The 25,799-nt window shown below is 37.1% G+C and overlaps 1 protein-coding gene across 3 annotated transcripts in view; it reads left to right on the top strand.

Moving 5' to 3' along the window:
- The window catches only part of Crag (DENN domain-containing protein Crag), an 878,555-nt gene that overhangs the window by 32,009 nt on the left and 820,747 nt on the right, over positions 1 to 25,799 (top strand). For 2 of the 3 annotated variants that reach the window (XM_090389068.1, XM_090389077.1), the window contains exons 2-3: positions 7,628 to 7,740; positions 16,027 to 16,392. In XM_090389068.1, the coding sequence (XP_090245194.1) occupies positions 16,094 to 16,392 (299 nt within the window). In that variant the 5' untranslated portion in view covers positions 7,628 to 7,740; positions 16,027 to 16,093. The remainder of the gene's footprint in view (positions 1 to 7,627; positions 7,741 to 16,026; positions 16,393 to 25,799) is intronic. The other variant, XM_090389072.1, reaches the window with a different exon arrangement.

The raw sequence follows: 25,799 nt of genomic DNA, 5'->3' as shown, positions 1-25,799 counted from the left end.
TATCAAGAAATATCACCTGCAAATTCTACCAGTTAGAAAATGAAGACCGTTCTCAACATCCCACCCAACCCCTATTCATCAGGCCATTACTCCACTGATATTCCACCAACTGAGAAGAAGAACTTTCCAACTAGCACTTGTTGGGTATGTTCCAAAAAGAGGAACAGAGATGGCAAGAAAATTCGAAAGGAGACACGCTACATCTGGGAAACATGTGAAATTGGCCTTTGCATCACTCCTTGTTTCAAGGCCTACCACACCAAGTAAAATTACTGTTTGTTTTTCATGAAATGCCTTTTTTTTTTTTTTTTTTATGGAATTCAATTTGTTTTTCAGGGAATAAAGTAAATTTGCATTTTTTTGTTCCTTTCTCTTAGCTGAAGTGCTAATTTATTAAAAATATCTGTATAATTTGCACACTTTTTGGCATACATGAGATAACTCGAAATAGCTCAAATGGGTTAATTACTCTCCTGTATTTTCTACTAAAAAATTTATAAAAAACACAAACTATACAATGAGTATTCGCATGATCCATGCTTTTAATCTGTAAAAAAAAAAGTCGATCCGTTATGGCACATTTTCAGAAAAAAAATGTTCTGGGAAGAGGTTAATCAGGTCCAGGATATCTGATTTTTAGGGTCCGTAGTCTAACGTAGTCTAACCCTTATAATGTCACTCAGTTGTCTGGCTATCTGTCTGTCACAGATTTGTATCTCTGGAATCACCCAACCTACTGACTTGAAATTTTGCATGGGTTCTTGCATCATGTGGGCCAACATAATGCCGTATTGATCGCTGTTGGCAAAAATTTGTCTGAGATGGTGGGGGGACAAAAATGTTGTCGACAACCTATAGTTTATTATACACTGTTGGAAAGAGCTCAATGAGTATCCTTAAAACATAATTTTAAAATATTTTTAAAATTAAAAATGGCAGTGCCAGACACAAAATGCGAGTAATTTTTGTCCCCCTCCCCTCTATTTCCATTGCTAATGGAACTAAAAATTTAAAAATCACATTAGCTATGTGTTATTTGAAGCTTATCAAGGGAAAACTATTTTGATTGAAATCTATCATTTACTTTTGTGTTAAAATTAAAAAAAACAATTTTTTTTTTTATTGCACTTCGATAGCGCGCTTTGTACTAAGTTGTTGTTATTTGGTTTTTAGGAGCATTAGCAACTAAGGTCATATTGCTCCGGAGATATTCGGTGGTCATTCCCTGACCTTTCCGCATCCTCCGTATTTGGTGGTCACGGGCTTAAACCCGTGATCAGAACCCGTGGTTTAATCAAGAAGCGTGTGCAATGCACTGCTGCTCCTGCCCACCTGGCTACGCAGGTGTCTTTTACTAAGTAACTCTCCTTTTGGTGACAAAAAGATTGCTAAATATTTAGTTAATAATTCTATAAAGGTCATTTATAAATTTTGTGATGAGAAATATTTTTTAACAATTTTCAAAGCTGGAGTTATCCCGGCAAGGAGGTACTTAGAGAGCTAGTGTTGTGGCGGGGAGGTGCCTGCGCAGAGTTTTGCACGGCCCTTACCTGTCAGTCACTTCTCCCACTCTTGTCATTCACAACAACTGGAAAGACTCAAATAAATAACATTTTCGTTAGTTCCTCAGTTTTAGGCCAAGCTGGGGTACTAGAAACTTTTCAGTTACCATAAAGCTCTCTATTTGAGATACTACACTAACGACCATTCGTGACTATATCCTGAGTGCCCAGCACTCTGTAATTGACTTATTTATTTATTATTATTATTTTTTTAATCTGAAACTTCTATCTTCTTAGTGTATGCTGATTTTATTTCGATAGTTTTATCTTGTGACAACTGACATCTCTTGTTAGTCACAATGTTTTTATAGTCCTCTTGCTGGTATGATATTTTTATGAAGAATGTGCTGTGACTAAATTTTTCAATGTTTATTTTCTTAATTTCACCTAACTTTACGTTTACATTATCTTCAGTTTTTGAGTTGTTCTCATAATGCTGACAAACATTTTTAAATTAAAATAGATGAAATTGTAATGGGTCATTTCAGTTATTCTATATGGGTTTCCTCGTTTCTTCGCTGCACATATTAATGTTACATACTGCCAATATAAATTGGTCCTGATTTGAATGCTTTCTTAACGGAGTTTTCTATCACAGAATGCACATTACCCTTTCATTTTTCACATGTCCTGTAAGTAGTAACTTGTGAATGATGGACTTAATACTCAATGTAGATATAGCATGCATGTACATGGCAACAGTGAATTTATTTTTCTGTTGTCCACTGCAGTTGTCTGATTAGAAGGTAATCTCAAGATCAGTACTGTTCACGGATCTGGCAGTCTCTTCTAAATGTTTGTAAACAAGTGTCTATTTCTATCCCCCCCCCCCAGACTACCTTCACCCTTGTGCCTGAAGAAACACTGTACTTTATCACTTTTAAGTTCTGAAATTGTAAAGTTATAGCAGTTTAACTTAGATTTGTAATAGAATAAGGAAATATCTCCCCTCTCACCCAGTCATAATTGTCATTTACCAGCAAATGTAATGTCTGTTACACTCTGTGTCACTTTTCTACTGGCCCAGTGGCGATACCTGCTTAGTAGAAAAGTGATGCAACTGCAATCTTGCTGGCTTAAAATTGGAGTCAGAAATATGTAGTTTTTTTCCAAGATGTGCAGTTTAAGCTTGTGCATTCTTCCATTATATTAACTCGAATTTGACAATTTGAGTTTTATGCAAGATCATGCATAGATCATAAAATTGATCAATGCAAGATCAATTTTATGATCTTGCATAGAAATTGGATTCACCATCAAAGATAGGAGCAGAAGAATCCTTTTTTGTGAGATCCAAGACAGAGTTTTAGAAGCATTGAAATCAACAGTTAACTTTGCCTCTCTGGAGAATTACCTGGAGATCAGCATTTGAGGAAGTGGATATTAAAGAAGTTGAAGCTGTTTATGTAGGGCAAGGTTTCTCAAACTGGATGGAATGCAATATGCTGTCATTAGCAAAACTATGGATAGGATTTCTGGGCAATGGAAGAAGGTCATTAATATACAAGAGGAAAAGATTGGGAGAAAGAACTGAACCTTAGGGAACACCAGCATTAGTGGAGAAGTTAAAGACAGGGATCCATCTATAATCACCTGCAGTGAGTGGTCAGAGAAAAAACTGGATACCCATTTACAAAAAACAGTTGGCAAACCATAAGATGGAAACTTATTTAGAAGACCTTTATGCCAAACATAATCAAAATTCTTTGAAATGTCAAGAGCAACTGCTTTAGTTTCACCAAACTTTTCCAATGAATTTGTCAATAGATTGGTAACATAAACTAGCATATCACCGGTGGATCGACACTGATGGAATACATACTGGTGATCTTTGATCAGATAGAAGGTTTATAGAAAGTTTAAGAGTTGGCAGTTAATTGATTTCTCCATTACTTTAGAAAGAGTAGAAGTAAGTGCAATGGAATGATAATTGGATGGGAAGGATTTGTCACCCTTTTTAGGAACTGGCTGGATGTGAACAAATTTCCAAACAGAAGGAAAAACGCCTTTGGAATAAGAAAGTGAAAAAAGGTGACACAGAAGTAAGTTCAGAAACACAGGTTTTTAGAACAAGTGGAGCAATGCTATCAGTACCCAGAGCTTTCTTAACATCAAGATTCATCAAAATCCTTCTGACGTCCTTTCGATGGATGACCACAGGAGGCATTGAATGGAGTGTACTGGGATTGGTGGAAGTTGTTTACCAATATAATCAATACATGAGTTGGAAGAAAAGGAGGATACTAGTGGGTTAGCTTTATATTTGGCCGAAGTGACAATAGAACCATCTGGTTCTGACAGAGGTGGGAACACAGGTGGGTTAAAGTTGTGGTCAATTGCTTTGAGTAGAAATCAGAATGTTTGACTACCATTTGGACAAGAATTAAGTTTTCTGCTCTTAAATTTGTTCAAAATTTAGTTTGGACTGATTAATATCTGGTTTACACTTGCTGCGAGTTCTGGTGTAGGCAGAAAATGAAATGAACCTGGAGATTTGGAAACAAGCCAATTATGATATGCAACATTCTTCTGTTGATGAATAGCAATAGCACATTTATTGGAAAACCAAGGTTTAGATGGAGGACAAGATTTTAAGGTGGGGTGGAGTGTGGAATAAAGGATTCTATCCCTACAAGAATAATTTCACTGACACAATCTGAGCAAACGTTACATCAGAAGATTTGAAACAGTAATCCAACCGAGGATAGAAAAGAAGAAATCTCACAGATCATTTTGCATTCTTGCCATGCAAACAACACTAGTTTGATAATGGTCATGAGAGAGAGAGAGGCTGCATTGAGAAGAGACCATCACCACATTGTGAAATGATGTGCCTAGAGGACTACTCACCTTAGCCATATACTTAGAAGGGTTGTTTGTGAGAAAAAGTCTAGTGTGTTGGCTGTGTGGATAAAATTGTCTGGTATTTTGGTAGGTAATGAACAGTGTGTGAGGTCATTAGTAATTGCAAAAGCCTTAGCATCCCGACCAACTGGGTCCATGTGATTAGAAAACAGAAGCCATTTGGAGTCGTGAACATTAAAATGTCCACGAAAAATTACCTCACTGCTAGGAAAGTTCGTCTGGGGAAAGTTAGAGTTCCAAGTGATTAGGGGAGAGTTGGGAGAACAATAAAGGCCACAGATAAATTTGGCAGAAGGTTGTAGAGAATTATATTCAGTCCTAAAACTCAGTTGTATCGTATATTTCACAAAAAGGATTCTACTCTCCTACTCTTATCTTCTCTGACATACAGATTTTTAATGATGTGTGATCTTTTTAAAAATCTGAGTGTCAGCAAAGAATATTTACTTGATCACATTTCTCTCTTATCATAAGTACAGGTAACCCTCGTATCACACAGTTGTTAGTACCCATAAAATGTTGTGTTGTGTGAAACTGTTATATGGGAGTAAAAAAAAGTATAAAATGGGGGGGGGGGGAATTACGTTCCAAATGCTAACAAAAATACACTGTTTCGTTAACAAAATGTTAAAGAAAATACACCATGCTAGATTTCGTGTATCTTCTACTCTCTTTAAAAAATCAGTAATCTGGGTTTGTTTGCTTTTCTTGATAAATCTTTGCAAATTTCATCGTATGGAAGTAAGTATTTTTTGAAGCTCCCTTTTGAACTTTGGGCTCATTTCATTCATGAATCTGAATTCAAAAAATAAGATTCTAATTGCTCAGCTAACTTTATGCCTGCCCCTATGCTTTTTAGTGTAAAATTTGAAAGTTTAGAATTTTCATCTGCGATATCATCTGAATTGATTTGATTTTACTTCCGATGCCATTTGCACCAAATCTGTTATGCCGGCTTCTTTTTCTACCAGTAATTCTTGAACGTCTTCAGTAATCATATCTTTTTTTATTTTTTTAGGAGGCCTAAGGCCATATTACTTTGTATGTTGTCTATAAATTGCATGTGTCTTGAGGTTGATTTTCTGTTTTGCTGGGCGAAAAACCTGAGTTTCCAGGAGAAAAAAAACCATGCTACCCGAGCCCGATTAACTCAGCCACATTGTGAAAAAGACCAATAAGAATTCCTCCATTCATCGGCGGTATTCAAACTCTGGTCCTTTCCTGCTGGTATGGGGAGGAGGGCGATTCTATCAACTGTGCTATCCACGAGGGCCTCAGTAGTCATATCACCAAAACCTTCCCTCCTGCCGATGTAGAAAATTCAATATCACACCGATTCCATTTTCTGCCATTCGATCATATTTCCTGAATGAACTGACTCTGGCCATACATCTTTCCACACATATTTAACGTTGACGGTTTTTTTTATTTCTTTTAGCGATAAAGCTATGATTCTGATACAGTCCACAATTGAGAAATGTTTCCATGCTTCCATTACTTCAATAGATTCGGAATCAATTTTTTACAAAATCCATTGCAACAATTTTCTAATGGAATGAGTTTTAAAGGTGGATATAGTGCCTTGATCTAACAGTTGAATGAAAGAAGCCCAGTACAACTGTGGCGGTAGGAACATCTCTTCAACGTTTGGATGACTTAAATCTTTTGGATGGCACATGCTATCTAATAGTAATAAAACTTTGAAATCTAGATTTTTCCACAAGTACAAGTTCAATAGCACAGAATGTAACACCGTAATTTCCCAACAAAATAAAATTCAAGGATTTCTCAATTTTTTTTTTTTTTTTTTTTTTTTTACTAGCGAGTCAACAGTGGGGATTCAAAAAGAGCGGAAACATTGAAAAGTTACATCTAACATAATAGCAGGGTTCCTCCCATACAAAAGCTCAAAAATACCGTGTTATGTGAGATTTACCGAAATTCTAAAACAAAGAATTTCGGTAAGAAGTTAGAGCAAAACTGTGTTATCTTGTTGTGCAAAGATTGCTGCAATTTATCAATCATGTTAGAGTGAAACCATGTTGTAGAAGTACCGTGTTTTATGGGAGTTGCCTGTATTCTAGCAATATTACACCTATTTATTTCTTTTGTGTTTAATGTATATTCAGATCCAACCCCTTTACCCCCACAAATAGCCCATTAAATTGAGGTTTTACTGCATTATTATCAATATATTGAGACAACACAAATCAAGAAAGTACAAAAGCTTTAAATTGCAAAGCCACTCTGAGTTATGAATACCTAACTGATATTGGATAACAGACAAAACAAGTTGTAAAAGGAAATGTTAGCTTCATTATACAGTAGTAAATTTGGGTGTGCTCAAAATGGACTTTTACTGTAACAGGTTGCTTCAGATATCTGAATACCAATATGATTTTATCCTTCTGGTCAGGTTTTTGAAACTTAGAAAGATGTTTGTAGTCATTTGCTAAGTTTCAGTATGTGCAATACCAACTGCTAGCATCTAAGCTGTGGGTTCTTCTTATTGATAGTTAATTCTTGCAATGAACAATTTCTTCACATGTGTTGATTGAATATTCCTTAATTTATTACAGCAAGGTAGGATTCAGTGTAATCGGCAGTTCCAGTGAACTTAAATTCCATCTCTTGTGGATTGAGGTGTCGAATTTTAAGCATGTACTTGGTGGTTGAGCAGTTTTGGAGAAGCTCGTTTCAATGAATGTTAAGACTTTAATATTTATTATGACTCAAATGTAATGTTGGTTGTTAAAAATAGCTCAGTTTGAAAGTGAAAAAATGACAGTAAACAAAGTCATAGCAAATGTGAAGACTGTAAGTTTTAAAATTTGCACTTAGTACAGTATCAGAAAGAGAATATCAATGAATGCATTTCAGAGAAAAAAAAGTACTTTCACGTTAGAGAATAGAAAAAAAGTACTTTCACACTAAGAATAGAAAAGTACACTATTCTTCAGATTCTTAAGAAGAATAGTTCTTAAGTTTTCATATACCATATTAATTATAACATGATATATGTGTATTTCTTTATCAATTTACATGACATTTTGAATATAATGTATTGTGGTGAAATCAGTCAATTTTCTCATATGATGTTTTAGAAAGATGTTTGTAGTCATTTGCAGAGATCATTAACAAAGATAATTTTTACTACCATTATAAGTAGTTTTTTCATTTTCTGTTTTTCTTTCATTCAGCTCTTCTAAAGTGATGTCAAATTGGTCTCAGGCTCATGCAAGTGTTGTATGAGCAGCCACTTATCTGCAAGAGCAGTTTGCATAAATAGCAGTTTATAAAGTTGCCTGAATAAGTAAGAGAACTAAAAGAGAATTTTGCATTTTTTGCATGAAATCTTAGACAAATGTGATTTGTTGATATGAGTGCCAGTTTGCATTCTTAATATTTCCAGATTGTAAATTTTTTATTTATTTTATTTTTTTTGTGAAAGGTACTGGTTCTTATAGTTTCCTGTTTCAGATAATTCTGGTGTTGTGTAGATTAACTTATTTAAACCTTACTTGGTTGCATGGGACCCGTGTAATTACCCACATGCCATTAAGGGTTAAAGAAGGATTGGACAAATCATGACAAGAAATAGGAAAATACAGCAGGTAAAATAAATTTTATCCATTATTTGTTCATTCCTTGTAATAATCCAATCCTTCAAACCCACAGGGTCTCTTAAGCCCACAGGATGGCTTTCTTTGCACACAATGAAATTTATCCCCCCCCCCCTTCAATTCATACAGTTTAAATAATGTCTACAATTTATGTATGACCAGGGCTTAGTGGAGGGTATACACTGTATACCCTCTGGATTTTTTTAGGTGAATAGCGTATACCTTCTTGTTTTTGAAAGACTTGAAAAAAAAAACAAATATGAAATATTTACTGAAAATTAAAAAAATAAATTTATTAGAATTTGATTTTTAGGCAATACTTATAGTTTTATTATTTTTAATATATATGCCTTATAATATAAGTAAGTAAATAGTGTGTGTGTGTGTGTGTCAACCTCTTTGTTGCTGTGACACACTTTAAAAGACAGTTAGGTTAGTTGCACCACCAATCTGGGACAGATTCAACCAATTAATGATTACACTAGTTTACAAATTTAAGTTTCTTCACTGGGAGTTTGAATTTCAATAGGTCCTACTGCCAAAATATGTTGCTGTGATTTCAAATATGACTAGAGTTTTTTCTATCACATCCAGATACATCACAATTTAAGAAATAAAAAAGTATTGTTTTTTTAAGAAAGCATATAACTTTATTGTATTTAGTAATGACAAATTGATAGGATTACATTTTCATATATCAAAAAAATACGTAAATACTAACAAGTATTAATCAAAATTCTGAAATGTTCATTAATCAGACCTTCTCTTTGTTTGAAAAGAATGTTTAATTGTTTTTCTTTTATGTGCAGTGCCAGGTTTCTCTCTTTTTTAAACATCAGCAGTAGTCGGCCATCATGCTTGTATTCCACCTTCCCTGGTACCTCTGCTCCATTTCCTTTATGTCCTGATGGAATCTCTCCCCTTGTTCTTCGCTCATCTGTGCAAGATTTTCGGGGAAAAAACCAAGATGGGCATGCAAAAACTGAATTTTGATGCTCATATTGCAACCTAAATTGCAAAGCTTTTCGAGCATATTTTGAACAATTTTCTCATAATCCTGTGATTTATGATTTCCTAGAAAGTTTTCCATTGCACTTTTAAAAACAATCCAGGCTTCCCTTTCAACGTCAGTCATAGTAGTTTCAAACTGACCATCTAAAATCAATTTTCTAATTTGGGGACCAATGAAGATACCCTCCTTAAGCTTTGCGTCAGATAAACTGGGAAATTTACTGCAAAGGTACTTAAAGCAGTTGCCATCCTTATTCAGTGCTTTAACAAATTGCTTCATTATGCCTAACTTGATATTTGGTGAAGCCAGATAAAATATAAAAGTATTTTGTCTGGCTTCACCAAACTTACGTGCACAATATTTTTTGACCCCTGGGTAAGATTGTGACTCAGAGGCCATTGCATTCTTTGTTGAATGCAGCGCTTTAGCTCTGTAATCCCATTCACAAATAAAGCATGGCATTCTAGTGTACCCACCCTGTTGTCCCAACAACATACATAACACTTAAGTCTCCACGTAGTTGCCATTCGTGAACTTGATATTTAATTTTCTCCAGAAGCAACTTTAGATTTTCATAAGTTTCTTTTAAGTAGACTTACTGGCACAGATGTGTACTTATCTCCATTATACAAGAGAACACTTTTTAAACTAGTCTTAGAAGAGTTTCACTAGGAACATATGATGGAGCTCCTAAGGCACTTATTAAACCAGCGATATCACTGCAATATATGAGAGGACCTTCTTGTGAAAAATACTGTATAAACTCCCTTTCACAATTTCTGTATCAGGAAAATGACGTACCTGGAGCAAGTAAGTTCTTCGCTTGAAGTCTGGATCCCAGAATTTCAGCAGCATACTTTGGGACATCTAAGTCTCATACTAAATCGTTCAGTTCGACTTCTGTGAATTGCTGTGGCATTAAAATATTTTCTGGTTGATAACATTTCTCTTCACTAACCTCTTTAGCTTCTGCTTCTGTGGAAGAAGATGTGGACTCCAAAGTTTCTGGTGGAGGTTTTACAGGCAGATCAGGTCCATGCGGGAACCGGTATTATGGCTGACAGTAGATCTGGATATTTGATGTCCTTTTTTATTTTTTGAATTGTAACCTTTAACATCACATACACAAAAGTAACATTCGGCATGGCTTACTGGCTCGTGCCACACCATAGGAATAGCTGTTTTTCCTTGACTCCATTTTCTAAGATGTTTGACACATGTATGGCATACTTTATGCGGTGTCCACGATTTATCCTGATTGGCTAGTTTTATATGAAAGTATGCATAATAAGATTTTTTTACAAAATTGATATTTCGCCTCTGCTTTACAGGAACAAAACAACTACACATGTAACAAAATATGTCGGGACACTTTATACACTTTCTGGTTGCCATACTAAAAGAAAACTAACACACAATGAGAGCTCACGACGGGTTTTGCAGCAGTACTGTGACCACATAAGGGATGTGCCACTTATATAGGCTCTGTGGTTGAGTGGAGAGTACAAACAAGCGAGTGCATGCTCAGACAAGTTTAACCCGTAACTACACACAGGAGTCTTCCAGACTCCACTCGGAAAATAAAATTCTGGAAATCACAGATGGGCTGGAAGAGCAGGGTGGGGGACAGTTTACCTTACTGGGGTCAAGGTTGGCTACCTTGCAGTGTGTGTGTGTGTGTGTGTGTAGTTATGTGTTAAACTTGCATAATCTGTAGTATTAGAGGCAAATATTTGATTCTGATTATGAATATAGGGGGTATAAAACTTGTAAACCATTGCAGAAACTATAGTTATGTACACATTTGCGTGCAATACCTAGGTAATATTTTGTTAATGAATTGTGAAAAATCTTTATATGATAGAAACAAAATGACTTTGGTTTAGTAATCAGTAAACATTACTCAAACCACAGATACACTGTAAACCAGTGAATTATTAATCAATAATGATTACCACTACAGTGAAAAAAAAAAAAAAAAAAAAGCTTATGCTATGATACGCTACTAATTCGGGACAGATTCAAGCATTCTGGAGTGGCATCCTGTTCTACAGTTTTCCTTTTTTTTTTTTTTTTGTTAATATTTGCATTTGCCACAGCACACTTGAATTATACTCGTGGCACACAGGTTGAGAAACATTGGTGTGCATATCTATACGGGTATACACCATATACCTTCTGGAATTTGATCAATAAGCACAGTATACTCTCTGCATATGTAACAATTTACAGAGTATACCATCTGCTAATTTTACAACTACAGCACTGTATGACTACATAAATTGCAGTCATGCCTTTAAAAGGAATTTTAAATTTTGTTTTTCTGGATCTTTTCTGTAATTGTATTTGGCACTTGTGGCTGGGCCACATTTGCCGTATCTTACTTATGTTGCTTTACAAGTATGAGATAACTTGGTTCTTGCAGCTTTCACAGACATTCTCTCAGGTGTGACAAGCTTGTCTTTGCTACCCAGGAGTCTAAAACACTGATGGAAGAACTGATATTCAGGTTGTGTCAAGCAAACTGAATTTGTTAAGTCTGGTTGTTATGTGACAGCCAAATCCTTGCTCGCTCCTTCATGATGGGGAAACCCTTGGTAACCCCCATGTTCAAGTCCTGAAATACAGTACCTAGTATACTGGAGACTCAGATGTGAACAAGCATAATTAGTAGTTAAGGTGTGGGGTCCACACCACACAGCGGAATGTTGTACCTTTCTGTTAAATGGTAGATAATTCTTATCAGCTGATGCAATATCACCATTTTGTTTATTGAAAGCTTGAAGTGACAAAACCCAAGTTTAGTCTCCAGAGCAAAGCTGTAACAACCTTTCTCTTCCATTGTATGATTGATTTGTTTTGAAGTTATGATGAGCATCATAGTGAGATCCAGTCTGGTTTGAGGATACAGCTCTGAAACGGTGTTCAGAGCCTGGCTGCTAGATAGTCTGTAGTCTACCGCATCAAACCTGTTGGTAACACTCTACAAAACATCTGGATCAACTAGTGTATAATCTCACAGCCTCTACTCTGCCAGATAGTGACTGGAAGGAGCTCGAATAGTGTGTATGCAGGCAGAGGGCCACTGTTGTGACCATGTTATGTCAAGGGGCTGTGCATATTCTTGCAGTATATATGCCATATCCGAAAATTTTGTTACTTCATACATCATAAACTACCCTACTTTTTTCTTATTACTGAATATATGAGTAGTCAAATTAATAGACTAAACTTATGTGAAAATATCTAAGCTTCCCATAAACTTTCTTGTTTATTTCACAATTATGTTGTCTCAGTTCCAATTTTAATGCTGTTCATTTCCACGTACAATTTGCCAAGCCCCACTTACTTTTTCTGACAGAATTCCAATTATCAGTTGATTCAACCTATGCTCATTTGAGTTGTCTTAATTATTGCTGTATGATTCCTTTTGCTTCAAAGTTGGTACTTAAGCTGTCTGCTGTGATATCCCATGTCAGAGACTTAGTAATTCAGCCTTCTCTTGTCAATCCTCTGTGGCTTAATTTCTCTACCCCGTTCTGTAAAAGTCTTTTGTTGCCTCTATTTTCCGAACTTCACTAGTCCCTTGGAACTCTTTGATGCTTTTTGTTGGTCAGAGAAACAAGAGTTCATTTTGAACTCATGTTTCTCTGTCACAGAAACTGATTTGTTCACTCAAGAGCAACTTCTAATGCTTTTGAATTTTTTGACACATTATGGCTATGTGGCCCTCAAATGGCAATATCATATGTGATTTCATGCAACTGTCAGAAGACTAAAATGCAAATTTGAACTACAGACAGTTATGAAATGAAACAACAGTGATGAAGCAGTTGTCAGTGCATTTTTCTAATAGTCCTATCGCCATTTATTCAGAAAAGTGATCATGTGATCAATGTTTACCACTGCTGAAACTGTCCAGTATTTAATTTTTTATTACAGAATTGGGGAAAATGTAGGGATATATGAACTATTGGCACACTGTAGGATGATGTCAGTTGGTTAACATGTAATTCTCAAACTTTTTTTTTTTTTTTTTTTTTTTAAGTGTCAGCTTTTTGTAGTTCACTAAGATGATAAGCTAGCTTATGATTGTGGTATAGTAATAAGTGCTGGTGATTATCAGATACTTCACCCAGAAAAGATTTGTTTGCAAAATTACTTCTGATATTTTGATTTCTTAAATTTTTTTGCTTGGTTATATAGTCGGACCTCAATATTACAAAAACGATCGTTCATTTGAAAAAAATTAGTTATACAGAAATTACGTTACACTGTATGAAGAAATATGACCTTTTCAACAATGAAAAATACTGTAATTCAACTAATGAAAATGAAAAAATTTTGTAACGTTTCAAAACAATTAATTTATTAATACATACATAATACGAAATGACTACTTACATGATATGCACAATATATCAGTACACTTAAGAATTGTAAAATATTTGGTTATTTTTTGTTCTTCACTGGATTTTACTGTACATCATTCATAAAAATGTTCGCATTTGTTTAAGCACTCAAATACATTTTCTTCACACTTGAAGGCCTCGACGCAAAGTTTCAAATGTTGCCAACATTTCATGTTTGGAAGATTTAATATTGCCCTCAATTTTATAAATTCATTGTCGATATTCTCACTAGTTCTTTGAATACTCTCCAAAATGTTGGCGTCACTAGGATATTCAGCTATTATGACATCATTATCAACTCCTAAAAATCCTTCAAGAACAATTTCTCCACTGATCGAACCTCTCGCTTGGAGGTCTTCCCAAGATTGCTCAATGTCTTGTAGCAGTTCATTCCTCTCAACACAGTTAATTGGCATTTTAGCAAAACCTGCTTTTGCAAAACAATTCTTAATCGTTGTTTCCGTCACATCTCTACTCCAAACTTCTGCCAACTGTGATATGTACATCTGCAAATCTATAACAGAATCTATAGGTTTTGTTGGTTTCTATTCTCAGTATAATTTTTTTTTTCAGTATGTGCCTTCGGTAGTGCATTTTCACATTCTTGATAATGCCTTGGTCCATTGGCTGCAGCTTAGATGAGGTATTCATAGGGAGGAAAACAAGCTTCACACTTGTAAGTTTCGAAATTACCGAGCAAAACTGGGCAGGGCAGTTTGTTGACAATCAGAGTGATTTTTCTGTTTTCTTTTGTCATCTTTCTATCAAATTTTAAAATCCACTGTTCAAAAATTTCACTTGTCATCCAAGGCGCCTCCGTAGCCAGGTGGGCAGGAGCAGCAGTGCGTAACACATGCTTCTTGATTAGACCGCGGTTTGATCCAGTGACCACCAAATATGGGGAAAGGTCAGGGAATGACCACCGCATATCCTCGGAACAATATGGCCTTAGTTGCTAATGCTCCTAAAAACCAAAATAACAACAACTTGTCATCCAAACCTTTTTGTTGTAGTTGTAGGCTAACTCTAACAACTTTCCTCCTTTGAAACATCGGGGTTGTTTACTTTTGCCTTTTAACAAAAGCTTCAGTTTTTCATTATCAGCCATAATAGCACCAACCAAGACTAATTCTTTCCTTACTATTTTTATCACCTACACATTTATCACCTTTAAAAATCAGTGTCTTGTTTGGAAAACATTTAAAAAATAGACCTGTTTCATCAACGTGAATATGCTTTTGGGCTCGTAGTCCTCCATAATTTTTTTCACAACTGTTTCTTTCCAATGGATACAGTCTTCTTCGATTACAACCCCACTTTCACCAGAAATAACTTTTTCAAGTAAGCCATGGTGCTTTATAAATCTGTATAAATCTTTATAAATTTTCAGAACTGGTTGGAAAGTTTTATGCCCCAGAAGAGATGCATACTCTATAGCCTTTTCTTTTATTAATGGCCCTGATATTGGCATGTTTTGGTCTCGAATGAACTTCACCCACTTAAAAGCGGCTTCACCCACATCTTCATACAGGCATAATTTCGCACTTTTCCGACTGGGTCCCTTTCCCCCAAATGGTTTGAGAATCAAAAACATGGTGTTTTCAAAATGGTGGATGCCTACTGGCAGGGACACTAAATTTTAAAGAAATTTCTTTTTTTTTAACACCACGTTTTATTATTAAGCACTTCACTCTTTCCACTACACTTAAGGATTTCCTCTTAAACCTTGTAAGGTTACTTGCACAGCAGCTAAAACAAAACTGATTTAGGGGCAACTTACACCTATAGAGTTGTCCCTAAATCAGTTTTGTTTTAGCTGCTGTGCAAGTACAAAAAAAAGTACCTACAATTACTTGTACTCGTACAGAGACAGATGAAATTTGGTGGAAGTGTGGATGACTCATTTCTGTGAAACAACAGATGAATTTCTGGGATAAGAATTAAACCCTTTAGCTATTAAAAGGTAAAGTGATTAATTCTTAATCCTTTTAACTCTTAATTTGTGCTTTTAAAGGCCCGAGGTGCGAACAATGTGTATCCAGGTCTCTTGAAATTAGTTTGTTATATGGAAATTTTTTTTTTTATTATGCAGAAACTATTTTCAGTGTAATGACCAAGGGGAAATCAAAAAGTTTTCTGCATAGAAAAATTCGCTATATGAAAGTTTGTTAAAGTGAGGTCTGACTATATTTTACTTTATATACTTATTTTATGTTTTCTGTGTTTATATTTTATTATTTTCTTTTTTTTTTTTTCATAGAAAGGAGACAGTATCTGTAAACATGTGTCCATTTTTTTTGGGAGCACAATTTTACTACGGGATTAATGGTACCAAGGACAAGCAGGTTATTTACTCAATTTTATTGAAGGATTAAAAGTACTTTGACATGGCAAGGGGTTATGCATGAGAATGACTCCTTTTGAATCCTCTGAACTGTGATTTTGTGTTAGTGTTCACAAGCTTTTGTTTACACCCACTGCCTCCTTTCCACAAAGACAGTATAGTTGTTTCATATTTATTCTGCACATTTAAATTAATTTCCTTTTTCTAGAAAGGAAACTTGAAGACTAGGGTGAATTATTTGCCGAAACAAAGTATGTAAAATTTTGGTTTTTCTAATGGAAGAAAAGCGGGTAGCTGATTATTTTGTCATTGCTGGTCTCTCAGATAATCCTTCACCTTTAGAAGAATTTTCTCAGGATGGCACTAGCCCTAAAAGTACACATTCCTTGCTTCCAGTCACTGATATTACTGTCATCATACGCAGCCAAGGAGAGATGGTGCCTCGTGGTTATATATGTATTGAAATAACACCATTAGGCTTTCCTGCAGATCTTAACCATGGCAGCTTACGGAGTCCAAGTATATATTTATGTTACCGACGAGGAAGAGATAAGCCGCCACTTGTTGATATTGGGTAGTATATTATTTAAATATATAATTATAATAAATATAATTAAATGTAATTAAAATTGATCAACTGATAGTTTTGTTAACACCGTAGAATTTATAACATCGGAAAAATAAACTTTAGTTGACTATTACTTAATTTTCTTAAGTATTGAAAGTTTATGCAAAACTTTCAATACTTAAGAAAGTTTGTAGTAAAATATGTGAAAGTGAAATATATTCAAAACAACCCTTTCCTGATCTAGTTTTTATTTTATTTACAATTTATTTTACTTTTATGTTTATAGTATATAACAGAGTAATGATTCTCAATATGTTCTATGTTGATATCAATATTTGTAGAAGAATAAGAGAAATTTACCTCAATATATATGTAGAACACTTGCGTATCATACTCTCCAGAAATTAAAATGAATAAAAGATTAATGCAAAATGATTACAGCAAAAAATCAATTGAAAACAATTCAAAAATTAATTAAAAACTTAAAAAAATAATTAAAATAAAATTAAAAAATTAATTAAAAACATTAAAAATGTAAATTTTGAAAAATTAATTTTCCTTTGTAATAGATAAAGAATCACTACTGATGATCAGATGTATTTGTGCATGTTTGAGAAATTTCTTGTTAGCAAACAATATATTTGTCGCAACAATATACAAGCATTAGTTAATATGAATTTTGCTTATTTTGGATCTGGTGAATCCAATGCATCTGGTGAATTCTAAATGGGAATCTTTCAGGGATTTAATCTTGGAGGCTACTAGGCTTTTCATACCAACTAAGAAATACTGTTTAAGGTTTAGGCATAAATGGATGTCAAATGAATTAACGAGGCTCGTGGCAGAGAAGAAAAATGCATGGGATGCATATAAATTATCAGGTGACAAAGAAGACTATTGCAGATATAAGCTAGTCTAATCGAGTCACGACAAATCTTTGGCAAAGGATGCAAAGAAAAACAGCAGAGATCTTTACTTATGTAAACTCTGGAAGGAAGCGGATCAATCATATTGGTCCACTTAACATATGGTTTGACTTTTGATGATCATGCTCAGGTAGCTGATAAACTGCATGAGTATTTTGCATCTACATTCACACACGAATTATTCAAGAAGAAGAATGCCGGAAGCTTATCAAACTCCAACAGGGAGTTAAATGATTTTTTTAATAACTGAGAGCAAAGTGGAGGAGAGATTGTTGAAGTTAAATATAAGGAAGGCAACTGGGGTGGATGGGATCTAACCAATTATATTAAAGGAAGTAAGCAAACCCTTAGCCATAATTATGAGAGCTTCCTTAGACTCAGGAGAGGTCCCCATGGATTGGAGTTGTGCAAATATATCCCCAATTCACAAAGGGGGTTCAAAAGGTGACACAACTATAGACCTGTTAGTTTAACTCATGTTCTGGGGAAAATAATGGAGTCACTGGTTAAAGAATCATTGCAAAGATCATCTAGACAAGACCGCAGTAGTAGTTAAGACACAGCATGGGTTTGTTAAAGGGAGGTCTTGTCTGACCAATTTGATTTGATACTATGATGTGGTCACAAAGGAACTGGGTGCAAAAAATAATTTTGATATCATACACAGTACTTGGATTTCAGGAAAGATTTTGATACTGTTGCACAAGAAAGACTGCTGTACAAATTGGAGCTGTATGGCATTAAGGGCAAGTTGCTACAATGGATAAAGGAATAGTTGAGTGCAAGGTGACAGAGAGTGGTAATCAATGGAGACAGCTCTTCATGGACTAATGAAATTAGCGGAGTTCCCCAGGGTTCGGTGCTGGGCTCATTATTGTTTTGTGTATTCATCAGTGATATTGATGAGGGTATATCAGACTTAGTGTCCAAGTTTGCAGATGATACAAAAGTTAGCAGGGTTGTTAAAGACAGTATGCTACTGCAACTGGATCTAGATAAGTTGGGAAAATGGGCTGAGAAGTAGCAACTGAAGTTTAACATTGACAAATGCAAAGTACTGCATATGGGTAGCAGTAACCAAAGAGAAATGTACCAACTGTGTGGTACTACACTCAGCGAAGTGGAGAGTGAAAAAGACCTGGAGGTAATTGCGCAGTCAGTTATGAAGTTTTCCGAGCAGTGCAGACATGCTGCCAGAGCAGGTCTTGGAGTCTTGTCAATGATATATAGGAATTTTGCTAGCAGGGACAAGGAGGTAATTATCCTATTGTACGAGGCAGTGGACAGAAGCCTGACATTCCTACCACACCTAAAAAATCTACAGAAGAAAATGAAAACATACACAGCGATGATAAATAGAGTGGCAAGAAAAGATTGGGGGCTGAAGAGCCACACTCTTGCCCTCTTATACAAAGCTGTATTCATCCCTGTGGTGACTTATGCCTCTGGAGTCTGGTACAACAAAGTCACGACTGTGGTAAATTCTAGAAAGCTCACTGTCCAAAGACCGGTGCTACTCACCATGATAAGAGCTTGCCACACAGTCTCCACCCCAGCACTACAAGTTATGACAGGAAATCTGCCCCCTTGACCTGGTGGTGGTTCGAGCAGGGATGAATTTCCAGCTTGGTTGGGGTAAAAGCACCACATACAAAGAGTTCACTACAGATCCTGCAAGCAACAGAGCAAATGAAAAGAAGCTTCTAGCTTACATCCATATCCCATGGATGTAAGCTAATTTTTTTCAACAAAAGGGACAAAAATACAAAAAAAAATTCATCCCTGAGATAAGTACAGTCTACCCAATGCTACCGGCCTGGTTTCCCCCAGGTCTTCATGTTACATATTTAATGACAGGACATGGTGCCATCAGAAGTAAACTGGCCACCTTCTGACTAGTAGGTCCCCTTGTGTGCCTGTGGGTCCCCTGAGACCCAGGACCACATAGTGTATGAATGCCAACACTACGAGGACCTCAGATTAGTATTAATGACCAAGATTGAGTTCATCCAGAGAAATAATGAACACCACCTTCTGGAGAGTGCCTTGACTTTGAGCCTTCTCATACTTTGCCCAGGCCATATATGCCAAGCGACGGACTTTACCACAACCACCAAACCCCAACTAGGAAAGTGGCAAGATAAATGACAACAATCATCTTTTAAGGGCACAAAAGGTGATATAGTTGTACACGTTGGCACTAATAATAATAAGAGTAGGAGACCGGCAGAATTACTTAACAAGTACGGGTCACTGTTGAACAAAAGCCGAGAATTAGGGTTGAATTTGAAAGTGTCTGCAATTCTGCCCAGACACGATAGGAGGGAGTATATGATGAGAGCCTTGTCGATCAATTCGGCCCTGGAAAGATTGTGCAAGGCTCAAGGAGTAGAATTTTTTTCAGCCTGGACTGTACTTGTTAACAGGAGAGATTGCTTCTACAGGGATGGGATACACTTAAATAGAAAGGGTGCAAGAATATTTGCTGATGCTATCGAGGCAGTGTTAGGTGGGTCGGAAAACTGCTAGCTTGGGGGGGAGACAAAGACCAATAGATTGACAGTAGCCACTGGCAGAGGTGAAAGAGATTCTTGCACTGCTTCTATTAGAATGAGCAGAAGCCTGAAAAACAAGATGCATGGTATTTCAGAGACTGCTGGGAGCCATTGTGGTACAAGTAAACACATGGGTTGTGTTAGGGTAGCTAAGAATAGAAACAGGTGCAGGTATACTTGCATGTACACCAATGCTAGGAGTTTAGTAAATAAATTTGATGAATTTGAGGTATTGCTCAAAACATCAAAGGCAGATATTGTTGGGATATCAGAGACGTGGTGTCACACAGATATAAGGGATGCAAAACTGCAATTTGGGGAGTACAACGTCTACAGAAAGGATAGACAGGATAGGAAGGGGGGAGGGGTTATGCTATTAGTTAAGAAACACATAAAAATCAAGGAAGTGAAGCCAGTCGACATCGCTGGACAGTGCAGTGTTGAGTCAGTTTGGTGTGACATAAGCATTGGGAGATCAAAATTGAGAGTAGGAGTGTGCTATAGGCCTAATGACTCTGATGAGTATAATAAGGAACTGTACAGGGAAATAGAGTGGGCCAGTAAATCAGAGAGTCTTATAATGGGAGATTTTAATTTCCCAGATATTGACTGGAATTTGGGGGCTGGTTACTCACACACTAGCAGGGCTTTTGTGGATTTATTGGATGATTGTTTTCTACATCAGCATGTTCGGGAGGCAACTAGAGGGAGTAATACTCTTGATTTGATTATCAGCAGTGATTCTTCATGCATTAAGAATCTGCAGATAAATGAACCACTAGGTGGCAGTGATCACAGTGTGCTGAAGTGGGATTTACTGAAAGAGGTAACTACCATTAGGGGCAAAGGGAAGGGTTATTGCTTCCGTAAAGGCGACTACGATGGACTGAGACAGTATTTAAATTCTATACAGTGGGACCAACTGATGATGTTACCAACAGCAAATTCAAAATGGGAAGCATTCAAAGAACTTATCTTGGAAGCTACTAGGCTTTACATACCAACTAAGAAATATTGTTCAAGGTTTAGGCCAAAATGGATGTCAGATGAACTAATGAGGCATATGGTAGAGAAGAAAAATGCATGGGATACTTACAAATTAACACATGACACAGAAGCCTATGATAGATACAAGTTGATATGCAACCAAGTTACAAAGGAGGTTAGGCAGGCGAAGGCAGATTACGAGAAATCCTTGGCAAGGGATGCAAAGAAAAACAGCAAAGAGTTCTTTACTTATGTAAACTCTAGAAGGAAGGGGATGAATCAGATTGGTCCACTTGATATTGATGGGTCAACTGTTGATGATCCTGCTCAGGTAGCTAACAAACTAAATGAATATTTTGCATCGACATTCACACATGAGGAGTTATTCAGCAAGGGGAATGCCAGAGGTGTATTCAACTCTAGCAGTAAGCTACAGAATCTTGAAATAACTGGGAGTAAAGTGGAGGAGAAACTGTTGAAGATAAACACAAGAAAGGCACCCGGGGTGGATGGGATCTATCCAGTTATATTAAAGGAGGCAGCAAAGGAAGTAAGCAAACCCTTAGCCATAATTATGAGAGCTTCCTTGGACTCAGCGGAGGTACCCATAGACTGGAAATGTGCAAATGTGACCCCAATTCACAAAGGAGGATCAAAGGCTGACACAAGTAATTATAGACCTGTGAGCTTAACTTCTGTTCCAGGAAAATTAATGGAGGCACTGGTTAAAGAAGCACTGCAGGATCATTTAGACAAGACTTCAGTTATAGCTCAGACACAGCATGGTTTTGTTAAGGGGAAGTCTTGCCTGACCAACTTGATTGGATACTATGATGCAGTCACAAAAGAACTGGATGCAGGGAATAACTTTGATATTATATACTTGGATCCTAGAAAGGCTTTTGATACTGTTGCACATGGAAGACTGCTACACAAATTGGAGCAGTGTGACATTGGAGGCAAATTGCTGCTATGGATAAAGGGGGTGGTTGAGGGGGAGAAAACAGAGAGTGGTAATCAATGGACACTGCTCATCGTGGACTAATGTTATTAGTGGAGTCCCTCAGGGCTCAGTGTTGGGTCCATTATTGTTTTCTGTATTTATAAATGATATTGATGATGGTATATCAAGCTTAATGTCCAAGTTTGCAGATGATACAATGGTTGGCAGGGTTGTCAAGGACACTACTGACACTATGCTGCTGCAACAGGATCTGGAAAGGTTGAGCAGATGGGCTGAGAGGTGGCAAATGAAGTTTAACATTGACAAATGTAAAGTACTACACATGGGAAACAGCAACCCCAGAGCAACGTATCAACTCTGTGGTACTACACTGACAGTGGTAGAGAATGAAAGGGACTTGGGGGTGATTGTGCAGGCAGATATGAAGGTCTCTGAACAGTGCAGACGGGCTGCAAGAGTATCTCATGGAGTATTACAATGATATACAGGAATTTTTCCAGCAGGGATAAGGAGGTGATTATTCCATTGTATAAGGCAATGGTCAGGCCACACCTAGAGTACTGTATACAGGTCTGGAGGCCTCATTTCAAGAAGGATGTAGAGCTGCTGGAACGAGTACAGAGATGGGCAACAAGATTAGTGAATGGAACAAAGGGGTGCTCTTACGAAGAAAGGCTTAAGTTTTGCAAATTACAGTGTCTGGAGACTAGGTACCAGCGAGGTGATCTGATAGAGGTGTATAAAGCCTTGAATGGTTTAAGCATGCTCAATGCTGATGGGATTCTTCCTCTAGCTCAGAAAAATCACCTGAGAGGGCATAAATTCAAATTGAGGAAAGACAGATGTAGGATAGACGTGCGGAAATTTGCCTTTAGCCAGCTGGTGGTTGGTTGGTGGAACAGACTTCCATCCTTTGTGGTGGAGGTTGATAGCCTAAATAAGTTTAAGGCTCAGCTGGACAGGTATTTTGAACGAACAGAGGGGTGAAGTGGAAGTGGGGTTTTTTTTTTTTTTTGGCTGATGCTGCATAAGCTTGCTTTCTTGCATCAAATGCCTCTACTAATGCTAATGCTAACAAAAGGAACTACAAAAGATAAATGACAACAAAAGCAAGATAAATTACAACAAAAGTGCAAACAACAAAATGACACAACCACACTAGGGGAATAATGAATTGGGACCCTAAGATCTTATCACTCCACAAGTCAAGAAAACCTAAGCTCTCAATAAAGCGGCCAACTTCTGCGACAAACAGGAAAACCGCAAGTTTGTGACTTCGAAACACCTAGAGAAACCGCGACCACAAACAGCTTCCTCTCAACCCAACAGTTGACTCAACAAGCACAACTGACCACAAGAATTAGCGACAACTGGCACTGCACACCTGACTTAAACCAGACATGAGACAAAAGGTAATTGATCTCAAGGAAAGGACAATCATACTTGAGCAAGCACGTGGATGTGACAAACTGACCAGCACCACAAGAAAGGACAACCAAGGTGTTGGAGCAAAGACCAGGACAGCAGCTGATTGCTGCCTAAGCCATATGACGACCCAGGCTGGACACCTAGCCCACCCTGCTTCCAACCCCTATCCATGTAGGTTTATGCTATTAGTTAAGAAACACAAAAAATCTAAGGAAGTGCATCCAGTTGACATGGGTGGACTGTGCAGAGTTGAGTCAGTTTGGTCTGAGATAAGCACTGTTGAGAAACAGTGCTTATCTCAGAAAGCAAACTTGAGAGTAGGAGTGTGTTATAGGCCTAATGACTCTGATGAGTATAATGAACAGCTGTACAGAGAAATTGAGTGGACCTTTTACATGCCATGAGCATATTTTCTTCCATGCGCCATTTAAACAACTTTTAGTAATTTCCACCAAGGTCTTATTAATGTTCAAGATGGCGTAGTAAATATCGAAAGATTTCCAAAAGTCTCTTAACATAATTTTTTTCACCTTCTACTGCAGACAATGCTTGAGCAAATGTTGTGTGTAAATAGTATACTTTTAAATTAAAAATAACACCCTGATCCATAAGTTGGATGTCAGAATATCAGAACAGACATATACACAAGTACCACCTTTGAGGCAAAAGGAATCATACAGCGAATAATTTGGGCAACTGAGATGAGCAGTAGTTTAATCAACTGATAACTGAGATTCTGTCAGGAAGAGTACTTGTGGTTTCGCAGACTGCTAGTGGAAACGGACATTGTTGAGATTAGAATTGAGACCACGTATATATTTGTGAAATGAACTAGGTTTTTTTTTTTTTTTTAGGAGCATTAGCAACTAAGGCATATTGCTCTGGGATATGCGGTGGTCATTCCCTGACCTTTCCGCAACCTTCGTATTTGGTGGTGACGGGCTCGAACCCCGGTCTAATCAAGAAGCGTGTGCTACGCACTGCTGCTCGTTCCCACCTGGCTACGGAGTTGCCAAATGAACTAGGAAGTGTCTGGGAGGTTTAGATCTTTTCACAGATAGCTTACTCTATTAGTTTGACAATTCATGGTGTATTCAGTAGTAAGAAAAAGTGGGGGGGGACATGCTGTGCGAAGTAATGAAATTTTTGGATATGGCGTACACATGGTAAGAATATACCCAGATCCTTGACATAATGCGACCTACACAATGCCCCCCACATACACACTACTTGGACTCCCTCCAGTCACTGTCTGGCAGAGTAGAGGTAGCAAGATTATACGCTAGCTGATCCGGAAGCCTCCTCAAGAGGTACCAATAGGTTTGCTCCGGTGTACTAACTAGTGGTCGACCTGCAAACACGGTTTTAGAGCTGTACCTTCAAAATGTAAGGAAGATTAGATCTCACCATGATGTTTATACTAACCTCAAAAGTCCTCAGTCATACTTCATGATGGAAGAGATAGGAAAGGGTTGACTGGAACTTAGCTCTAGAGACTAAATATGGGTTCCACCACTTCAGAGTGTCTTTTAATCAGTTGTCAGTAAGTAGATTTCTTTCCAAACGCAAGAATAGTGGTCATTCTTCTGCTGATAGGAAACAAGGAACCAGGCACAAATGAGTCTCTACGCCAAAACAGGACCACGTTTTGAAGCACTTTTGCCTTAAAAACTGTAAAGCTTCGTCTGAGTTGAAAATAGAATTGGAAAAATATACAGGAGTGGTAGCAAGTGCAGTAACAGTCAGAAGATGCCTCTTCAGAAATGGACTTTTATTCTGTTGTCCTAAGAAGAAGCCCCTCCTCATACAAAAAAAGGCCTGATTAATTTGGTGTAAGGAGCATGTCAAATGGACCCCCGAGGAGTGGAAGCCAGTTATTTTCTCAGATGAGAAGAAATTCAACCTGCATTGCTCTGATGGGAGACAAACAATTTGCTGTAGACGTGTTGAAAAATACCATCCATACTGTATGATGTCTACATTGAAATTCTATACCAGTCAAATGATATGGGGGTGCATTTCGTATCGTGGAGTAGGTCACCTGCAGTTTATAAAATGTTCCGTAAATGGCAATGGATACCTGGCTATATTGGAAGGCAAATTTCTGCCAACCAATTGAGACCATTTCAACCTGCCAAGTAACTGCATCTTTTGGGATGACTCTGCTCCTTGTTATTGGGCGAAAAGGGTAGGTAGGCACTTCTGTAGTTACTTTAGCTTCATTTCTACCTTAGAGGTTTGACAATAATGTGTTTACATTTTTACAGGTGAAAAAAATGGTTGGAAGAACAGTCCATTACAACTGTAAGCTGGCCAGGAAACAGCTCGGACCTGATTCCTATAGAGAACCGTTGGCATCTTGTGGAATCTGCAGTTGCCAGAAAGAAACCAAAGATCCTTCGTGAACTTCAGGAACCCATAATTCGTGTTTGGAACCACAAACTATCAGTTGATTATCTTCAGAAATTGATCTTGTCAATGCCTCAATAGTGTGCTGCTGTCATGAAGACCAGAGGCAGTTTAACTAAATATTTGTTTGCACCTGGTGAACTT

Source organism: Mastigoproctus giganteus, chromosome 2 (genome assembly GCF_048544385.1).
Source record: "Mastigoproctus giganteus isolate SK-2022 chromosome 2, ASM4854438v1, whole genome shotgun sequence".
NCBI classification, from domain to species: Eukaryota; Metazoa; Arthropoda; class Arachnida; order Uropygi; family Thelyphonidae; genus Mastigoproctus; species Mastigoproctus giganteus.
This window is presented reverse-complemented; position numbering and strand designations above follow the sequence as displayed.